This window comes from Lissotriton helveticus, chromosome 4_1 (assembly GCF_964261635.1).
Source record: "Lissotriton helveticus chromosome 4_1, aLisHel1.1, whole genome shotgun sequence".
NCBI lineage: Eukaryota > Metazoa > Chordata > Amphibia > Caudata > Salamandridae > Lissotriton > Lissotriton helveticus.
Window position 1 is genome coordinate 1,599,144,328 of NC_136063.1, and position 23,075 is coordinate 1,599,167,402.

At 42.8% G+C, this 23,075-nt stretch overlaps 1 protein-coding gene across 2 annotated transcripts in view; it reads left to right on the forward strand.

Annotated features, from left to right (window-relative positions):
* Nucleotides 1-926: 926 nt before the first annotated feature.
* AOAH (acyloxyacyl hydrolase) overlaps nucleotides 927-23,075 on the forward strand; it is a 919,324-nt gene continuing 897,175 nt past the window's right edge. For both annotated transcript variants that reach the window (XM_078688219.1, XM_078688220.1), the window contains exon 1: nucleotides 927-1,753. In XM_078688219.1, coding sequence (XP_078544345.1) covers nucleotides 1,579-1,753 — 175 coding nt within the window. In that variant the 5' untranslated portion in view covers nucleotides 927-1,578. The remainder of the gene's footprint in view (nucleotides 1,754-23,075) is intronic.

Consider the following 23,075-nt stretch of genomic DNA (forward strand, 5'->3'; position numbering starts at 1 on the left):
TACTGGTATTATAACTGATGCATGGATGTGCTTCTGTCACGTTCAGCGGATGCGTTGCATTAGCCGTGTTCTGTCTTGTGTGCTTTCAAATACTTTTTGTTGGTGCATGTGTGACACTGTATATACTTTGGGGCAGATTTATGAGGCCCTTGCGCCTCTTTGCACCGCAATTGCTTCACTTAATTTGACGCAACGGCGGCGCAAACAATGCGCCCTATTTACAACGTAACGCATCTAGGAGATGCGTCACGTTGGAAAGCCCTGCGCCATAAGGAGGTGTTCCTGCACAGGGGGGGAGGGGGGGCGTTCCTGCGCAGGAACGCCTCCTAAAAGTGGCTGAGTGAAATCTATGAGATTTCACTCAGTCACTTTCTACGTCAATTCCTTACACCTGCTTGAAGCAGGCGTAAGGGTGACGCACCATGCATTGTAGGGGTGGCCCCTGTGCATTGCAGGAGTCATGTCACACTTGCGACATGACTCCAGCAATGCGCCGCCCGTACGCCGAAAGATGCGTCACGCATCTTCCCTGCCTTGCACCATGGTGCGCCGCATTGTAAATGCGGCACACCATGGGTGGCGGAGCTGTGGCGCACTGTGGCGCACATTAACTGGCGCATCCCTGGGGATGCGCCAGTTAACATAAATCTGCTCCTTGGTTTATGCCTAGGCTATACGTATATGTAACGCTGCACACTTTAGTTGGGCTCTTGACTTAATAATGCATGCCTTTCTTTATTTGCTGTATATTCTTCACATTACAGTAAATTCAGTAATGTGCTATCAATGGTGTTGAATGACTTATTTTCTGGAGACTTCCTCGTGCTGCTGCACGCATCTACAGAAGGGACTGCCCGGGGTGCCGTTTCTGATTACTCACGCTCTCCTTCCTCTTAAAAAAAAGAAAAGACAAACAGGAACTGTCCGTTGAGAAGCCTGCAGAGCTCTCCGCAGCCGCGCGGTAGTGGGGGAAGCCCCACCGGTGCGGTGGCAGCACCCTCTCACGGGGCACATACGGGCACAGGACAGAGGGCGGGCAGTCCTGCACCTCACAGGGTGAAGGCGGGTCTGCGCCGCAGGTCTGTGGGAATCTCCTTCAAAGAACTACGCAGCACGTCAGCCCCTACCGTAAAGGAGGAGATAGAAGAGGCTGCAGCATCTTTAAGGGCAGTGGTGACGCACAGCGTTCCACGAATTCCGACCAGAGGGCACGCGATTTCAACGTGACGCTCCTTTCACGCATCCCGTGACCCTCCGTGAGCTGGGCTTGCTGCATTCGTGCTGACTACCCTAGCGTTTATCTCAGAGAAGTTATCCGCCAGCCATCGCACATCATACAAACAGTCCCTGGCCCCTGGATGTTATTGCAGCCCATCGCACACGCCTCACGTAACAGTGTTGCCTTTACACACACACCCTCTTAACAAGCCCACACGGCTTGAAGCAAAATCAGTCATACATTACAAACTATTGATTGTTCTTAAATATATCTGCCACTCACAACGCCTCACACAACGCCTCCGTCCCAGGAAGACATCTATCTGCTGCCCATCACATTCAGATCACAGGGTCTCTGAAATGAAGGCGCCTGGGATGGTCCTCGCAGGCCCACATGCCTCCCTGGCTGGTACTTATCTCTTACTGCTGCTGCTTCAAGGACCCTCCTCCTGCTCTCCTGTCTCCGTGTGGGGGATTGGTCAGCAGCCCACCTCTCCTGCTTCCTCGCAGATCGGAAGAGGAGTCTCCTGTGCAGGTATGCAATGACCTTTGAAGCTCTGCCACATATGTTCAAAAATTTTACTTAAGCCAGGCCGGCTCTAGGACTCTGGATCTGGGGTGGAAATGAGGAACATGGTTGGGCCAAGATGGTGGATGTGATGGGTGTAAAAACCAACAAAGGGTTTCAGAAGATCTCCTGTTTCAGACACTGGCAACATGGGTCCAGTTTGGACAAGTCTAAGAAGTGAAAGTTGCTTATCATCGGTTATGTTGAGTGTAAAATTGAAGGGAAACTATGAATGGCCTAGTACCCAATTTGTAATGTGTACAGTAGGGCGTAAGGGTGCAGACCAAGCCTAGGTCCCTTTGCTGACACTGCAGGAAGTGCCCCATTGCCTCCTGCAGTGTCCTTAGAGGGAATTAGTGTTATGTATTATATTTACTTTTGTATTTTATTATGTGCTATACGAATGTAGTGTTTACTTTTGTAATGTGCAGAGCACAGGCAGGTTCTCCGCTGAGGTGGAGGAGTGCCGTTCTACTGCTTCTGAGCAGTGCATCAAAGGAAAAATAAAATGCTAATAACAGGATGCTATCATTTTATTTTACTATACGGAGCCAGGTTGGGCGTGGTGGGGCTGGGCTTCTGTCACAGTGCAGGAGGAGGAATGGTATATGCACCTTAAGTGTGTTGGACAGGCCGTCTTGAGCTGGCCAAACAGTTATGCGCTGTTGGCATATTCTCCACCGGGCTGTATTGCACAGCCTGGGTGGAGATAATGAACAGGCTCGCAGTCCCTGTCTGAGCGCCGAACCAGAGTGCGCAGACCAATCGCAACGCTGCTGTCATGGTGAGAGCAGCATCGTGATTGGCTTAGGGGTGTCTGGGTGCTTCTTGCTTCAAGGAGCAGGAAGAGTAGAGAACAACGGAAAGCATGCAGCGGAAAAAGGTAAGTGATCTTTATTTTTATTTTTCACCCCCCCTGCTCCACCATCCCCGTTCCGCAGAATTTTTTCACTGGGACCGCTGGAGCAGTTGCTGACTTGAGCTGAAGTTTCTTGTGAAACTGCATATGGTATTTCAACTAAATAAACTTTTACTTGAAAAGATGAAGACTCCGACTCTACAATTTTGGCGACGATCTTCATTGTTGAAATACCGTTATAGAAGAAGCTGGTTTGACAGCATTTTAATTTTAGACCAAGTGCTGAATTTTAAGCAGCTTGACATTGGATGTTTGTGTACGGCGTTGAAGGAAACGCTTTCTGCAGCCTAGTAGTGTTTAGCTACTGGTAAATTGCTGATGCAAATTTACTGCATTGAAAGGAACTTACTAGAAGACTAGCACCTGGGCAGCTGGTATCTGCTATGGCTGCAGCATTTTTTCAAAGGAGCTTGCTCTTGTGGAGGTGAAAGAGTGCATGGAACCATGGCATTCCGAAGAACATCTTTGTTTTAGTTCCGCAGAGAATCGCAGTGAACGTGCATCGATGAAATGTATGTGCATTTTCATCATGCTTTGCTTCATTGGGGCATGGCTATGTCGACATGGCTTGACACGCTACTTTCGACGTACGGCCATCTTGAAGGGAGAAACATACTTTGATGTATTAAGTGCGTAGTTTGGCATTGATGTCTGGGATCCTTATTTAAATTTCCCGGTAATGTATTAAAATAGAAGGCTGTCGCCTATCAGATCTACCAATCTGTGCCAAAAGCGGCTGGGCCTAAAAACCACATAATTTAGGATTAAGCCTTTTGATTAAAATAATACCGTATTCTACTTATGTTTGCAAAAGTGAAGCGTGTGTGATACACACAGCCCTGGAAGTAGATATTTATCGATATTTTAAGTCATCGTAAACATAGTGGTTGAGTCCCTATTTGGGAGAAGATTGAACTCTGCGTTATTTTAAAATATCTACACCTCAGTGAACTAGTCCCTCGGGGTAAAGAAGGGACACTGCGGGTTGTGTGAAGAGTTCTTATTTGGGTGAAGATTGAGAACTGTGTTATTTTAAAATATCTACACCTTGGTAAACTGCTCATTCTGGAGGAAGAAGGGACACTGTGGGTAGTGTGATCCATGTTGTATAATATCATGGAGATGCACAATTTTGAACTACAACATCCACAAGTATTTGGGCCTTCAGGTAGGAACCCAAGCATGAAAAGTGTTGAGTGGAAAGCATATTTTAAAAAAACTTTTAGACACAATTAAAAAGGAAGGCAAGATGAAACCTGAAAGAAAAAAATAGTTTTTTTACACTCAGTGGGTCTAGAGCAGGGTCGGATTGGGATCACAATTCGGCCCGGGCACTGATGAAAAAAGTGGCCCACATTCAAGAGGCGTGGCCCATATTTAAGGGGCGTGGCCCACATTCAAGGGGCGTGCCCTTTCATGAAACACCATTTGCACAGACAAGGAATGAAAGTGGGAGGATACTGTTCTTGCACAGGACACAGGGCCAAGGTGAAAATGGCCTACATGCTGAGCAACTAAAAAAAATAGCAAGGCCCCTTTCTGTCACAAAATTATTCCAGCCCTCCAGCACAGGAGCACCTGAAAAGCAGCAAAGCCCCTGCTATTACTAACCTACTTAGCCCTCCCCAGACCTTCAGCTCAGGAGCACATGAAAAGAGATAAGGCCCCTGCAATTAGTAAATTAATCAGCCCTCCAGGCCTCGGGAATATGTCCTATCAGGGGAGCACAAAACACAGCTTTCTGGGTCATCCCAGGTAGCCAGGGGGGAGGCTGAGGTGAAGCTGGAGCATGGGAAGTGCCTTCCCAGTGTGTTCTGGCAGTTTGAGTGTTTACCATTTACTGTAGTATTACCCTTGTACCTGTGTACCCTTTTGTAACTTGCACACGTCACTTTTCTCTGGTATCACACTGTATGCTACCTTTCACTTTTGTTTGCTTTAGATACTTGCACAAGTGCCACCATTGCCTACGTAACGTTTGTTCTTGTTCTGGAGTGTCTGCCATTTATTGCAGTAGTATACCTCTACTTGTACTTTGTACGCTTTTGTAACCTGCACACATATCACTTTTTCCTCCTGTAATGTACCGATTGCTACCTCATGTATTTTGGTTGCTCACTATTGTCACTTTTGATTCATGTAACTTAACGTTTGCTTTTGTAATTTGTCCACTTGTAATTTTTCTCCTCATGTATTATTGCTGTTCCTAGTGTGAAGTGCTCTGACACCTTTGGGTAAAGTTCGCACTATATAAAATCGCATAAATAAATCAATAAAATAAAAAAATTCCAAACATCACCTGGCCCCCACAGCAAGACCCATTCTTCCTCGCCCACTATGCCCTGAATGTGAAGGGCTGTGGGCGAGGTGTTAAGACTAACACCGTTTCTGGGCTGCATGGCCCCAGGGGGGCCGAGGTGAAAATGGCTCAAAGGCCTGAGAAACACCTGGCCCCCAGGGAGGCCGATTCTTGCAAACGATCCCCCCCTCCCCAGCCCAGCCTCAGCTTGATTGCTTGGCAGGGCAGGGGTGAAGGAGAGGCCACACAGCTGACAATCGCTGTACGGCCGCACAGTGAAGCGCTTTCATTTCTCTGTCTCTGTCTCAGTGCCCTCTGTGGGCCGTTTTTTTTCTCCCCTTTTCCTAGTCCACTCTCTGTGGACTGGGACAGGGGAGAAAAAAAACGGCCCACAGAGGGCACTGAGGCACCGGCCCTTCGGCCCATGCCCGAATGCCCGCCTTGCCAATCCGCCCCTGGTCTAGAGGGATTAAAAGCATATTAGGAAATGACAACATCTACTGGTGGTGGTGATTCAATTTCTTTTTAGATTTGTTAAGAGATTTTGATAACCATTTTGCCCCTAATGTGTGTTTAGGAATCATAAAATACAAGTTTTTCCAGCAAGAGTTGGGAGAAACTGTTCATGTGTATGTAGCAGCGTTAAAGAAACTGGCAGGGGATTGCAATTTTGATCATCTCCAATAACAACTCATTCATGATCAGGTTGTGATGCATATCCATGATCTGGCTATTCAAGAGGGATTATAGATCAATGGGGATGCAGAACTTAAAGATATTCTAGCTATAGTAGGGAAGGTAGAATTTTCCAGTTGCAGTGCTAAAGCTCTTAAAGCAGAATCAAAGTGTGCTGCTGAAGAAGTAGTTGGGAAAATCAAAAACAAGGAAGTGAGTAAACAAAAAAAGGAAAGCGTAAACTATCATGATTTGGCAAAAAGAAAGGGTCTAAATTATTACCCTTGTGGCAATAGTTCACTTCTGGCATCAACTAAAGTTTGCCCTGCTGTGAAACAAAAGTGCTCTGCATGTGGGATGATAGGACACTATGCAAGAGTTTGCAAGAATAAGAAAGGATTTCAAGTGAAATGTGTTGATGAGGGCACCTCTAGTGAGGATGAGACTTTGTTAAAAAAAAGTGATGCATTGCAAAGTGGAGGGTGACATGAGAAAATATCAATTTGTGTTAAACATCAAAGGCAATATGTGTGAGGTTAAAAAGAAACCTGTGTGTTCAGTGACCATTGGGGTGTGTTGTTACAAATGTATGTTGACTCTGGTTCCCTATACACGGTTGTAAGTGAGGACTATGGAATTCCACATTTAAAAGGAAAATGGGGAATAAACTTTTGACAGCAGATCTCAGTCAGGAAGGGTATTCTGTCTCAGAGATGCTAACACATATAAAGGATTCTAAATGGTTTTCTACCATAGACTTGTCTGCAGCATACCACCCCACCAGATTCTTTTGGATAAGGAGAGAAAAAAGTATGCTGCTTTAATTACTCTAACTGGGTGGTTTCAGTACAAAGGGATGCCTTTTGGCCTGGAATTTTGCAAAGCCTTATGTATCAGTTATTTTGAAAGCCCACAAAGGTAAGGTGTTTCCAGGATAATATATTAGTCTTTAGGAAAGATAAGATTGTGCATGACAAGTTTTTGGAGGATGTTTTGGGTGCTCTGGAAAAGAAGGGTTTGACCGAAGAGCACTCCAAGTGTAAACTCAGAATACAGTCAGTGACTTATTTGTGTCATGTTCTATGTGGTGATGGTGTGGCTACTATGCCCCAGCTGGTGTATGTGATAAATAATGCTCTGCATCCGGTCACCAAGGATACAGTTAGATATATTCTAGGCTTGGTGGAATATTATGCAAAATTGTAAAAGGATTCTCAGGCAGAGTTTACAATATAAAACAACTGCTAAAGAACACAGTTAAATTCCTTTGGTCAGTAGTATGCAAAAAGGAGTTTGAGGATATCAAGAATGCTATTGTGCATGCACTGATACTAAGTTGTTTAGATCCGGTTGTATGAGTGTGTTTACTGCGAATGCAAGCAATAAAGGTTTGAGATGTGTCCCAGATTAATGAGCATGGTAGGGAAACTGTTATTGCATATGCCTCTAAAGCTTTATCTCCAGTGGAAGAGAAATTCTTATTAATTGAGAAAGAGACACTAGCCTGTGTGTGGGCTCTGGAGCATTTTCACCCCTTTGTGTGGGGCAGGAAATGCACTGTCAGGAGTGATCACAAATCTCTTGTAAATTGTTGGCAACTGATGGTCTTTATAAGGCTTCTGCAAGAATTGCAAGAATGTCAATGCACCTACCAGATTTCATCTATAAAGTTGGGTATGTGCCCGTAAAAGTAATGTTTTGGCTGATTTCTTATCCTGCATGCCCTTCGACATGCAAGATTGCAATGAGAATGAATGGGATACGTTATAAATTGCCCTAATTCATGATGAAGGTGCCTCTGGTGTGAAAGAAGAAAAATGGGGAAAAATAAGAATATTTAAAAGATGAAGACTTACAGCTGCTCTTAAAGTGGGGGGTGAAGGGTTGGCCTAGGAAATATATGATTTCAAAGAGTTTGGAACAATTTTAGTAGATACAGAGTGAGTTGTCAAAGAATCAAGGAACTATTTTTAGAGAGGATAGAGCAGTGCCTCCTGCTTCTCTTTGGGATTGTATCATGAGGGTGTGCCATGAGGATCATTGTGGGATTGTAAAAATCAAGCAGAGGGTTAATAAGTGGCATTGGTTGCCTGGCATAGATTTGTGTGCAGAAAGGAGGTAAGGAACTGTATGGTATTTGATCATTCGGACAAGTCCTTAAGGAGTTTGAGGCCTAACTTGTATGTACCTATTCTTCCAGAAGGTCCATGGCACACTATTGCTATAGATATCATGGGTCCCATTGGTACCCCGTCTAAGTACATAATTGCAATAATTTATGTATTTTCTAGATGGCCAGTCATTAAGGTGGTAGAGAAAATTGATTCTGTAGAGGTGCTAAAGTACATGGACAGTGTTTTCATGGATGATGGATTAACAGTTCAAATAAGTGATAACAGTGTGCAGTTTATGTATAATTTAGCTAAGAAATATTTTGAAAGAATCAGAGGAAAAATAGAACCACATCCTTAGCGGCAATGGAATGATCGAGAGATTCAACAGAGTTTTAAAGAATGGCATTCAACTTGCTGTTGTGAAGGCTGAAGAGTGGGAGGTACAGGTTTATAAAACTGTGTGGGTGTATAGAACCACCATACAAGAAGCTTTGGAGGTATCTCCTTTAGAGGTCATAAGAGGACAGGAGGAGAGAACTAAGTGTAAATCTGAGTGGTTGATGAAGGCATCTGAGCTGAATGTATCAGTGGAAAAGATCAAGAGAAGAATCGTTGAAAATCATCTACAGTATAAACAAGCTTTTCACCTCAAGAAGGGCCCAGAGAATGTGTATATCAGAGTGGAAATGTGGGTGAAAGTAAAAAAACATGGACAGTAAAGAAAGGTGACTATCATTATTCCGAGCCCATACATGTGACTAAAGTGTTACGCAATGCTGCCCTTTTGATTGATGGCAAGGTTTGTAACCTTAGGAGGATTGCCGTTCTCAAAGGGAATGGTAGTTTGTATGAGAATGATTCCAAGGATTTGGATAAGAAGTGTTTATTTGTTCCTGTTTCCATTCATAAAGATTTTGGTGTGAGTAGTGAGGTCGAAGGAGAGGTTATTAGAGACAAGGCGAATAATGGTAAGGATTTAAATTGGCATGGTGATGATGAGGTGGTTGAGTTGGACGGAATGGACACTTCTGGTGAGAAGAGCATTTCAAGAGGGGAACAAGTGGTAGAGGATTTAGGTGTGGAAGTTACTGTAGCAGAACAAGAGATAGTCTGAGATAAAAGGGTGAGTGTTAGACCCAAATGGAGGGATGAGTTTGGGCGCAATATAAATGGATAGGTTGTTGTCTTATAATGTACATATATTTTTATGTGTATTTTCTCTGTTGTGTATTTTATATTAAGAGGGAAAGGTATGTTATGCATTTTGTTTACTATTGTAATATATTAGGTGCTATATTGATGTTGTGTTTACTTTTGTAATGTGGACAGTCCTCGGTCTTACCAGTGCATGCGTCTCAGGCTCCAGAATATTTGCACTGGAACCTCTGGAGCAGGTGCTGGCTTGAGGAGACCTAGGCAGGACGTTTCTTGGGAAGCTGCATATAGTGTTTCAACTGAATAAACTTTTACTTGAAAAGATGAAGAAACCGAATCTACAACTAGGCATTGCCTTTCACAATGTATGAATATTTAAGGTAACACAAATACCTTGTGAAAGGCACAAAGGTTTTGAAACACAAGCAGGAGGTCCTTTCAAAAAAAATTCCAAACCCATGTTTCCTCGGAATGACGTAATGCTGATAAATTATTTATTTTTTATATTATTTGTGAAAATTACAATATCAACCAATAATAACAGTAAACATCATTCTACAGCAGTGACATGTAGTACTGTTTTTAAAATACATTTTCCCGTTTAAACAAATATGCAACTAAAAAGCATGTAACAAAGTTATTAAGTTTTGATGACATTTAAAACTCACTGCCTCCCACTTGAAAATAATGTATCTAGAACCCCACTTTCTATGTGTAGAATTAAGGCAATGCAAATTATAAACGTGCCTGTTCCTTTTGCATCTCAGCCATTCTATTGCCTGAAGACTTGCAAGGAATACTATTGTTTTCCATGCAGTAATTCAAATTTGAGTGAGCTAAGAAACTAATAGCATCCTTCCGCTTTACTGCTCCTAAAACCTGGCCTGTGATCTTCAGTACAGCAGAAAGGGAGGCAAGCAGCTCTTTGGAACCAGTAACACAGGGTTGCCTTTGAAGGATATGACTTCGACTATGTACAAAAGAAGGAATATTTTTAAAAATACTTATCTAGCTTCATACTTTCACAAAGTTAGGGAGGTTACACAAAAATATGCAAAGTGCTAAGCTTCACACTTTGCAGATCCCTATATAAATCCACAATACGTAGTTGCCCAATATTTGACTTCCATAGATACATTTATAGACCTAATTCACGCTGGTAAACGTACATTTACAACCAAATGCAACTTTTTTACACCTGTAAGAAATTCACAAAGGGGTTTCTGCCGGATATGTATTTATTATTGTGGATTCCTCTACAAAGAGTGCAGAGAAATTCACTACAGCAAATCCAACTCAAAATGTGAGAAGTTGCCGTTCCAAGGTGTTATTTGCCTTGAAACCTTTTAGGAAGACCCACAAGCATTTACGTTTGTGGGCATTCCCAAATTCCTCTACGCTCAACTCCATTTCCACCCTGGAAATGGCTGGAGATTTACTTCTGCCAAGGGTTGGAGCAACTCTACTTCCAGGAAATTGGGGGGTACGGATCACCTCCAGATTTACTGTGGGTGTACAGGAATATATTTCTCCATAAGAAAAAAAAAATTCTCTGTAGAGAATTTTTTTTCAAAAAAGTGTATTTGCTCAAAAGGCTACATTCCCTTGTGTGGAGTTATTTATTATGGCGAACTCCAAATAAGTGGGATAGGAGCCTCCTCAAAATATTTCTTGACATTCTCATTCGCACACCTGGAAACCTGTTCCTTGTTCAGCCTTCAGCCATTCTACTGGGGTTGTTTATGAATGTATTTTGAATTTCGTGACTGATAAATTTGACTTAAGCTAATTAGGATTAAAGGTTTTGCAGACAGTGACTCGGAGTAACTCTAAAACTGCATCTCATGGCATTAGATTAATAATGCACCATTCGGATTTCCACAAGCTAAAATAAGGCATAGTCTTGGGCATTGAACTTTGTTGGACTTTCATCCACCTCAGCTTCTTCCTGGAAAGTTTCAGGGTAATCCATCAAGCAGGGACTAAGAAAATGGGGTTCCCAAAACATTGACCTCCCATAGGGAAATTCTGGTATCGACACAAAAAAACAGCTGAATGGAATCATACTAAAGTTGGCAAAAAGTTTGAACTTTCTCAGAAAGTGAGCATTTTGTGATATAGTATATAACTTTGAATCCATTTTTGAGACATTTGTATTTAGTAGGGAAGCTCATGAGTGGGCTTTTAAAACGGCCCATCTGAAAAGTTGATCCTGCGGTACTGAAATTGTAAAAATAGGGTCTACTGATTGGCTGGGGAAGTTCTGTTTTCTGTCAGCCATTTTGGCATGGCAGGGCTAGGAATGGTCCCATGGTACAGAGAGATGTGATTGGTTGGCTGTAAATTGGAGAAAAATATTGCAGTCGCCATAACAAGATTTGGGGACTCTTTCCCAATGTGCTGAAGTTACAAAAAAAAGATATATGGGGACCCTGACCCCTGGCACTTTTGGGTGGTCTGGAGCAATCCCCCCACACTCCCTTCAGGGCAAAAAAACAGGTTGTTTGTGCCACAGGTACCACAGTATTTCTATGGGACCCAGTGCAGCCCTCCGGTGATGTACCAGGAGCCACAACACAAGCTTCCCACCCATGGTAATATTGCACTGTGCAGTACTGTGGTACCATTGGGGAGAAATATGAGTGCCTATACCATGGACCTGCAAAACAATTAAAGAAAACGAATAATACATTTAATTTAGGTTTGCGGTCCATGGGGTGTTTACGGCCTGCAGGGTACTAAGTGCAGCGCCAGGCTAGAAGCAAAGTCCTGCAGTCAGTTCCCCTCTGTGCACAGTCAAAGGCCATGTTCATCAGGGGTGTTTGCCACCTGCAGCAAAGTTCGATGAAGGGCAAGGCTGAAGGCCAGGCCCTGTGGCCTATTCTTCAGGCCTTGCACAGTGGGGGGGTTGGCAGTCAATGGGGGAATGGGTGCAGGGCTTACTCGGAAGCCAGACCCTGTAGCAAAGCCCCTGATGCACAAGGCCCAAAGGAGTTTGCAGAAATTAGGTGCCGTCCAAGGGGGAATGGTACAGGGCTATGTTCAATGTGGAAGTTTGCTGAATATAATAAAAAAAAAAAAAGAAATTCAGTGAAAAAACAAAGAATAAAGTGATGTAATAATTAGGTGCCATAATTGAAAAAAGCTCAGAAATTCACTGAAAAAACTGATGTTGAAGTTAAGAATTGTAATAAGATCCTAGCTTAGTTAAAAAAAAATAGAAATCGAAAAAAAACAAAGATTAAAGTGGCGTTATAGATAGGTGTTGAAAAAACACAAAAATTAACATTTGCAAAGCAAAGAAACACTGACATTCACCAGTTATGATTTACTGAGCTAACTATAACTTACATGCCAACCGTGCACTGCTTATCACCTCACATATTACCTCACTTGTGGCATGTGACATCATTAATGATATCACTTATGACATTTCAAATGAAATCATTGATGATACCATCTAGTCATTGTTACAGTATCCTATAGGGTTTGTGGACTTAAAGTATTACATCATGGAAAACCTGTGGCCAATTTTTTTATTCACCTTAATGGGAGTACCCTCTTAAAGGCTTCATATGACGCCCAAATTTAGCGCAAGATGTTGACAGGTGTGTATTTGCTACTGAAAAGACACCTTCTGTCAGGCACTATGTACTCTGTAGTATGGTAAAATATTCTACACACATTCCTGATGAGGGCAATGGAATTCAACCTTAGAGCCTTGCTTACTATGCCAGTGTGAGGTTAACCACCTCTAAGTGGCACACTGCCATGTTCTCCATTATTCAACAGTCTGTAATGCAACATCTTGTTCAGTGAAGTTCTGTTAATAAACATCCACATCTTAGAAACATCCTCACTACATACAATTTGTCTTTAGTACTGTACTGCTAAACTTTTAAATGTATGGGTATGGATATGCACCATTGGATAATCTTTTTTAACAGAAGCTTTGTCCTTTCTCACATATTTCTTTTGGATCAGGTTTTGACATTAGGCCACAACTTACCTTGAAATGTACCTCTGCAACACAGATCAGGTGTGCTCAGCCTTTTCCCTGTTTAACATGGAGTAATACTTGCACCCCAAAGTTTAGTGATTTGTAAATGGTGCACCATGTAACTTTCATCAAATATGAAACTATGTCCAAGCTGTGCACCCAAATGTTCGCACAGTAACTCTATACTGTGTATGACTATGGTGGTATCAGTGAGATGGCAAGGTAATTCACCATCAAATTTGCAATGAGGTATGTGTAGCAAGTGCATGCTATGGTGGGATGTTAAGATGGGCACCCTCTATAGAGAGCTTGTATACTAGCCTCCCCCATTCAGAAACCTTGGAGATTCTGGAGACAGTACTCTTCAGCACAGATTGGAAGTACCAGACACCATGCAACCTGGTTATGGAGTGTTGCCATCTAGTATTGACAGAAAATGTCTTCGTCTTTGAGAACCAACTTTTATTACAGAAGCACGGAACATGTATGGGCAGCACATTTGCTCCAAGGCAGGCGTGTACGTCCATCACCTTGAACAACAAAATATCTTGTCATCCAACAACCCCTACAGAGAAAAAATAGGACTCTGGAAGAGATATATAGATGACTTTTTCGTCATCTGGAATGGAGATGAAGACACAGCGGATTCATTTCTCACTTTGCTCAATGAACAAAACCAATTCCTCAAATTCACGTATTCTATTTCAAGAACCATGATGGTTTTTCTGGGCTTGAATATTATGGCCAATGGAATGGGCCTGAAGGCAACGACCCATTTCAAGGCCACAGCAAAGAACTGCCTCTTGAGTTTTGATAGCCATCACCCGAGACATCTGAAAGAGAACCTACCCTTCGGGCAGTTCCTACGTCTACGGAGGAAATGCTCTGAGCTGAAGGATTTCAAACAACAAGCAACTGATCTCAGTGCGAAACTAAAGAAATTTAATTAACCTGACGGTATAGTTTCACGCGCTATGAAAAGAGCAAGAAACAATGACAGTCAAGCCCTGCTGGATCACACCACGAAAAAACAGACACCACACGTCTATATGTATCACAGCATACAATAGTGCCTCAACACCATCACGAAGATCATAAATAAACATTGGCGTATCTTGAGTGGATGCGCGATAACCGTAACTTGAAGGACATGTTGGTCCACACTCGTCCATGCCAGTGTCGGGATGACACACCCAACCAAGGTTTTCTAGCTCCCACCAGTGGCCACCATCCCTACGGCAACTGCAGTGTGTGCCCCATCACAAGAACCAGCAAAGAAAGCATCTTCAATGATAAAACCGTCTGGGAACAACAAAAATGTACAAACTGTGAATCAAAAAACATTGTTTACTTGATCACATGCCCTTGTAATCTACATTATGTGGGCATGACGTCCAGCAAAGTACATACACGCATATGCGAACTTCGCAGCACATTAAGATGCCAATGAACAACCACCAGAATGACATCTCATTTCTTGGAAATGAAACACACCCTGTCACTAGATGAAATGATCATAATTTAATTGATCCATAACGATAGCAGACCTTCACGAAAAGCGCAGAGATGGGTCTATAGACTCAAGTCTTATTTATGGATTGAATGAAAACATACCTTGGGGTCAGTTCACCTAACCTGAACCAACCACCCAGGCCCCCTTTTTCTTTCGTTGTCCACTCAATGATATGCATACACTTTGACTCTAATGATGATTCGAGCCAGAAATTTCACCTTGAGGGCTCTACCATTTTCTCTTGCAGCATGATAAGTTTTTTACATAAACAATCGCAAGAATATTCATCCACGCATGGGGTGACTTTACCCTCGTTTTGAGTGATAAACCTCTTCTTTGTTCATCTGCTTTGTGTTCTTTTCTTTTGTTTCATGCCCATCTATTACTAGGCATTGAGGTAGTTAACCAGCCCCACTATCTCTGGTGGTTTGGTTTACTGCCCACGTCTAGTCAGAGATGTTGGTTTTTTACTTATCATTCATACCATGCAGTGTTAGGGGTATTTATCCTTGCATTAAGGTTACACCACCCTATTTGGGTTCAGGAACCTTTATTCCGTGACAAACTAGAGGCGAGACTCCTCGGATTTGTCCAGCTTTCGTGTGCCCATAAAGTTATGTATATTGACAGCTGTCTTTGAAATAGAGATCGAAACTTTCACTTACTTTGGAGATTTGGACTGATCCAACAACCACATCCAGTCAGACTTTTGGGAGCAGCCCATTTTCTTTTTTTTCTTTTTTTCTCCATTTATTTATTTCACGGTTTCACCAATACCATCCAGGTTTTGAGTAAATAAATAACATTAACTTAGTTTTTTGAAATCCCGGAAGCCATTGGCTTCTCTACCGCGGTCCACAAGGCACGGTCTAGTCTTTTTTCATTCTGGCCACGTAAACTACGCATCACACTAATGTGTTTAAAAAGTTACTCAGTCCGCGACTCCAGTAACTTCAGAGCCATGGTCGAGCATGGTCAGATTTTACAGAGAGGGAGTAGTTTTAACTTTGTAAGTAGGGGCGTCCTGCCCGTATCTCAGGACAAACGCAGAGTTACACTGCAATACCAGTAAGCTCATTTTACCATTTTTTCATGTGGGCCTAAATTTAGGGTTTGACTACAGTCGTGTCTCCTCATACTCACCGATGGACTCCTGGGGCCCAATGATGGTCACATTATAAGTATGGAACTTTCCTTACACACATATATGCTGGTGGCATTTTTTATTACATGATAAATGTTTGCACTTTCTTGTGCGTCTTATTTCCACAGGTTCAAGTACATCTTGTGGTATAGTTTATTTCTTTATCTCACCACCACAAAACCACCACGACTTATGGGCAGCAATTCAGACCATATGGTGGTGCATTTTCTAACCTTTTTGCCTTTATATCCTGGCAGGTCTTTTTAATATTTAACACAGGCCAATTAGGTGCTGTATATCTACTTTGATTTTTTTCTTCTTAATAATTGTGTTAATTGTGACACTTGGAGTGGGAACATAATTTTTCCTCTAGGTCCTGATGAAATGCCTTGGGGAGAGGCATGAAACTAGTTGACCATAAAGGGAAACAATAGGTACTGACGCCTGTTTTCCCACATGTCCCCAAATTTTAACATACCTTTTTTGGGGTAGGTAATACATTTGTTTTTGGACCCACGAATTTGGCATTTTTAAACTTTTCTCATTTCTGCAAAAAAAACACTCCCTTTAAATTTATCATATGTAGTTAGGTGTATAGGGACCTCCACCCTATATTTAACAGTTCAGTGCTCCAGCGTATTTTTTGGTAGCCGCACGCCCCTGTCCGTAGAGGACAGGGATGGACCCAATGGTGAAGCATATCACCAAGGGGCAACCCGGGTGGGTGAGGGTTTCATGAAAAAGAAAAAACCTTTTCTTTTCATTTTGTATCTCCTGCAAGTTATTGTTAAGAATCCCCCTTTTCCCCTTTAGAGGGTGCCACTCTTGATTATTTATATAGTACAGTGGAGGACAGGTCCCTACTCTATCCTACCTCTACTCTCCCCCTTTGCTTTTGGGATGTTAAGATGTTCATCTTAGAAAATACTTGTTGAGTTAGTATGTCTGAAGGTCTAGTCTTATGGTTTGGGAGGATGACCAATCTTTAAACATTCTACACAATACTTACAAAGTTGTATGTGTTATCTGCCTGTCTAATAGCCAATTAGTGTCAATCTGTAAAATCTCCAGAATAATGGAGCTTTCCCAAGTAAAACTATTTTCCACCCTATCTGTAACACCATAGTGCACACAGACATGTCATGTCGAGGATACAAGCACCACATCGACCATATGAAAGTGAGAAATGATAGGCACTATTGACATTTTCTAGGAAGATAACATTGCCTGTTATTTCTTATGAACAGAAGGGAGTAGTAGCAGTGGGGAATTGATGAATGCCTTGTCAATAAGTTCAAATCATGGTCATTGTTTGCAAATGTGTAGGCCAGCCTTGAAAATAATAAACTTTCAATAATTTGTTTTAGTGGATGCAAATTCAACCGGTGTCCTACAATTTAAATGAGCTCTGCACACGTTCGCAGAAGCATTTCTGCTTTCTCCTGTCCTAATTTTAACATACCTGTTGCATTAACATTTTTAGCGAAGATAGCTTTGTAGTTTTGTGTTAGACGCAGCTAGTGCTTAATTTGTGAAGTTGGCTGAAGTTTGTGGGCATGAACACTAATAACAGGGATTTATTGTACATCATCAGACTTTGGCCAAGGTAAGGAGAGGGAAAATCAGAAAATAGTGAAGGGAAAGGAAGAAAATAAAACAGTGGCAAGAGGTGGAAGGTTCGATAAAAAACACATTGCTAGAGTGAGTTAAAGCAACAATAAGTGTAGAATGGTGCAAGAAACAGACATGAGGTGGAATAAATGCTAGCCAGCCTTGGTATTCAGCAAAGATGAGTTTCAGAAGGGCCAATAGTGGAAGAAAGCTTTGCGCCCCACACTCATTTGTTTAAAAATCAAGGACCTTATTTACAAGCCCCTTTGCGCCAGCGGTACGTCACTGTTTCCCATATTAAAAGTGACGCACTGATGGTGCAAGGGGCTTGTAAACAGGCCGCTAAGCACGGAACATCACTTATCTGCTGCGTGAACCCCATCAGACAACCATTCATCTACTTTGCCTGTTCACGCAAGTTCAGAACAACATAAGCTGTGATCTTGACAATTTATGCAATGCAGATAGCCTTAATAGGAACAGAACTCAGCAATCTCATATATCCCCAGACATAGTAATTGTAGTGAAGGATGATTAGGAATCCAGGTAATTGATGAAGTATATTTATTTGAAGTATGATGGTACAGGATAGTAGTACATTCATTAGGAAGAAGTAATGGAAATAGTGGAAATAATAACCCCACAGGAGACTATGGGGAAGGTGCAGTAATATCTTCCACATGTGAGCAAAATGGACCAACTATGGCCTTATTTTTCTCGAATAAGTGTTTGCAAAAGCATTATAACAGGCATTGACTTCATTAGGTGTACTAACATAACTTCACGTTTTTCATAACCACCTACAAAAATACCTTATTCAGAATAGATAGGTAGATCAATACCTTATTCTATAGAATTAATATGAACACTCTTCACAGTCCCCACACTTAATCACATTTTTTGGGCCACCCCCTGATCCTATATATATTTTTTTTTTGAGCCATCATGCACCAGTCCATTCCCTAACTCCAATTATCAACTGTAGGAAACAGCGAGCCACTCCATAATCTGGCTTACATCCTGGTTAGCCACTACCTAGGCTGTGTTAACAAAGATTCTAGCATGTTTAGGAATTGATTTCTCACCCAGAGACATAGCAATACCAGTTTTGATAACATTTCAAAATGGAATTCTATCATGGTGGACAGTCAGTCTAACTTTTCCCAGCCAGGCTGGATCTTTGGGCAGTACCACATTGTTTATAAAATGATCACAACAGTGTGCATCTCCTTAGACACTGTTCAGTAGTGGAAATCCAGCCGCGGTCGATGCAGTTAACAGAGGTGGGGTGTGGGGCATGTAAGGGGAGATTCCGAGGGATGATGTAGAGGGGAAATTCATTATTTATTTAATTTTCCCTCCGTATTGTCCCTCGGAATCCCCCCTTACACAGCCTCACCGCCCCACTGCTGTCACCTGCACGAACCGCAGCTGGACCAATCCCATTTTAACAGCTGTCTAGTATAATAAATGCACAGCTGCCTAACACCTGACTCTGAGATATTTATTAGGGATTTGTAAGGTCAAGTTTCAGCTACAGTGCTGACAGGACCCTCTACTCCAGCTGTGACTCATCTTGTACCTCAGCTTATAACATCGATCACCTCTGTAACACATGTTTGGCCTTCAGATATTTAAAAGCCTGGTAATCAGGCAGTGAGAACCTCTCATGTAAGTAAGTGAATGTTTTAATGACTCCAGGACCAATTTGTCTCTCAGTTTAGATATCCCAATTTCATCCAACTTCTGAAATCCAAGCAGAGTTTGCAGATCTCGTCGCAGAGTCAGAACTCCCTGCCATTTTCACTGCAATACCAGAGATCTCATAATGTTAGGCAATGTAACTGGATTTCTACCCACTTAAAGAAGACCAAGTCATTCCCTCACCCCTGTGGCATACCTAAATACCATAAGAAAGATTCCTGATGGAATGCAAAATCACACTTATTAACCTCCACCAACTGGGAGGACCAGGCAAAGAAATGCCTCGATCATAAACCCCTATAATCAACAACTTGCTGTTCCCCCATTCTAAAAATTGGTACAGACTTTCAGCTCCTGTTTACTGAAGTATGTCTTTACTTTAAAAAAAAGTTGGGCAGTTTGTATGATGCATACAAATCTAGATAGAGCAATTACTTTACAGACGAAAACACTCATCATCATTAAGAACCAAAGTACCAGCCAATGTGATACATCTTCTCTGAACTTTTTTAGACTATAATCCAAGTTTTTGTCCATGAATATCTGTTCACACCTTGTGACAAAATGGCACTGGTATTTACAGTTCTGTATAACTATTTACAAATGACAATGCATGTCTGAGGTATGAGTACAGTCCGTAAGTGGATATAGCACTGTCCAGGAACCAGCGAAGTGAAGAAGATAAATCTACCAGAGAAAGGCGGTAACCTGTTCCTAAATACTATGCCGCTGCAACCTGTGATCAGGACATCTCACCTGATTAAGCATGCCAGGGGCTCAAATGTAAGGGTAAAAATGTAATGGCGAAGGTGGGAAGCCCTAAAGTGTGCTGCATATTTTCATTGACACTAACCTTTGCCTCAGGCTGAGCTTAGATTAATTAGTGAGAACCATGAGAGGAAGTTGGGACCAAAGCCCATTTTCTTACAGAACTACTATAATAAATGACATTCAACAGAGTCAAATGCCTTTCTTTTCTGCACCCAACGACAGTACTAGTGCAGGCTCTGTGGCACAGGTAGGAACAGTGGGACAGGTGAGCGGGTAGAGAGTCGACAGAAGACGGGTTAGGTAAAAAAATATATTAAAGGGAAGTGTTTTTTTTGCTGTTTTATTTATTTTTGCCTAGCCCATTGTCTGTCGACTTCCTGTCCACCCCGCCTCACCACTCTTACCTCTGCTGGCCACACCTGAATGGCATAAACCTAGGCCAGTTAGGGTGGATCAATGTTTTTATTACCCACAGAGTCTGTTTGCAGGAAGTTAGACAGCAAATTCATCTCTACATATAACAGATAGATAGGTCTATATGAGGCATATTCCTCAAGTGATTTGCCTGATTTTCGAATGAGCACTATAGTAGCCAAACTAAGCTCCAGAAGGAGACTCTGTTCCTGTCTTACAAATTGTAGCAGTCAAAGGATAAGTGATGTGATCTTCTCCGATAGTTGCATGAAAAACTCATGCAACAGCCGCCAGGGCAAGGGCTTCCTCCAATCCTCGTTGATAATTCCTTTGCAAGGGTTCTAGAGTCAAGATGGCGGCCGCTACCGTGGCCGAGTGAGCGGGGTGTGCACGGTCCTCTGTGGTTTTCCCCATCTGACCCAAATCAGTGAGCAGCGAGAAGCAGAGAAGCAGAGCCCTTCCTGGCGATTAAGCGCTGCGAGGAAGATGCTCTGAGGTAGCTGCATTTTTCAAGGGCCTCTGTTGGACTCGGACTCGGGGGAGTTGGAACAGTACGAGAGGCTGGCGTGGCAAGCTACCAAAGGGAGCGGAGCCAGCGTAAGCGCATCAGAGCGGAGCAGCCAGAACACCCTCACCTGTGGCGGATTGAGCCGTTTTGCTCAGGCTCGGTGTGTGTAGCGTACAGCGGAGTGAGAACGCGCTGTAATTGTGTGGGATTCAACGGATTGATTTCACTGTGTGTATAATGGCCCTGAAAGGGAGAGGCGGTGCGAGAGCCCGCAGAGGAGCACCGGCAAGCGCAACGTCTGTAGCAGGTACTGGGGCGGAGGGTGGTAGCGCTGCTACAGGACAGTCTGGTGATAATGAAAGCGCGATACACCCTGGTACGCCCAGAAGCAGTAATAGTGGGAGCAGTAAAACCAATGTGAATATGACACCTCGCAAAATAATGTGTTCTCTTAGCTTCGCAATGGCGAGTGGGCAGCAGGATGCTGGCACTTTGATACATTCCACGGAACCAGCGAATGGTCAGAAAGTGCAGGACGTACAGCGAAGGCAAGATAACGCTGTTAGATCTCGGACTGTACCTGAAATTTTTACCAAAAAACAGGTGCAGAAAGCTAAAGTAGATACGGAAATGAGTACTGTTGATCAGACTGCTCCTATAACAAACATCGCGCTTGATAATGTAGAAGTTGACATTGTCAGTGGCCCAACCGTTGAATCTCACGTGGCAAATTTAGCTAACAATATAGCTGCGCCAGGTACTAGTGGTTTATCAGTGCCAGATAATGCAACAGTTATTAGTTACACCCCGGTGGGTCTGAACTTCGCTCCTGCTATCGATAATGTCTAATTTGTCAACAGATTTAGGCAAAGATAATGATAACGACGAGGATGAGGACAATGATAATTTCAGCAATGTGGGGGACTGGGGAGACGGCCCGGATGGAGAAGAAGGTGACGACCCGGAGCATTCTCCGCCTCAAGAGACTGTGAGAAAGCCGACTGAACCTGGTGTACGTCCCCCCCATGGGCTGAGTATGTCTTTTGATCAGCCTAATCTGGATGATGGTATTGAGGAAGACACAATTTCTTTAAGCCTAATTTACAAGAGCACTATGGCCCATCGGGCTGAGACTAAGGCAGAGGGTCTGCGCACGCAAAGGGCTGTTAGAAAACTGCAAAATATAGTGCAACGTATGGTTAAGACCTGTGGAAATTTATACTTAGGTGGTTGAGGTGGAAGAGCGGGTCTCCTGCGCTGAGGATTCTCTGGTGAACCAGCAGTCAGCTATAGATACACTTCAAAAATCTAAAGTGGATGTGGATTGGAAACTTACCGATCTGGAAAACCGCTCTAGACGGAACAATTTACGCGTTCTGGGTATCGTTGAATCGAAGGAAGGGCAGGATACAAGGAAATTTATTGTGGAATTATTTAAGGAGGCTCACCCTGAGTTTAAAGATTGGAACTGGGAGACTGAGGTGATCAGGGCACACAGATTTCCGTTTGTGTTGCGGCACAGAAAAAATGATCGTCGAGCAGATATAAATGTATATCCGAGGGCAATCTTAATTTGCTTAAATAACTATCTGCTATGTGAGGCAATTTTTGATCTTGAACGCCCAGAAAGGAGATGAGTTGGTATGGGGTGTGAGTTTTTTGTGCGCCCTGATTTTTGCCCGGCTACGGTACAACAACGATGGCAATTGTGGAAGTTAATTTCACCTTTCCAAGCAAAAGGCGCTCAGGCATTTCTTCTTAACCCTGCCAAATTAAAGGTCATCTATAAGGAACAAACGAGCTACTTCACCTCAGAGATTCTGGCACAGGATTTTTTGAATGCTACAGGCTAAAGATGCTGATATCTGTTTTCTCGCATATCATAGTATTTGTGATACTAGATTCCAGTGGTGTTTTTTTCTTCTTTTTGTCAGGTTCCTTTTAGTAGGTATATGTGGGGGTTCTCCGCTTACATATAATATGATTTCAAAATTTGGATGTTAGGAACTTAGCGAACAATGCTATATTTAAGTAGTGGTGATACTGGGAGAGAGGGGGCACGTTGGGTCATGGTGGTCGGGGGACCATGTGGAGGGGACAATGCACATTTCACTCTCCGTCTCAGAGGACATGGTCCTTAAGCCTCGGTTTGGGTGGTGGGGGTGTGGGTGTAGGGTTGGGTTGGGCTGGGGGGGGTGCGGCTGACGGGGGGTGGGGTAGGGGGTGTGGGGTTAAAAAGAAAATTAAAAGCAATACATGAGTTCAACTTGCTGCAGTATTTGAAGGTTTTGGTTATGTGGTACATGCGTCTTTCTTGGAGTGGTTCATCAGGATTTGATGTCGGCTAAGGCTATCAGATTTGGCACACTTAATGTCAGGGGTTTGAATGCTCTCAATAAAAGGCAGCGGGTCGTAAGAGAGCTTCAGATGCTTCATTGTGATGTTATCTGTCTTCAAGAGAC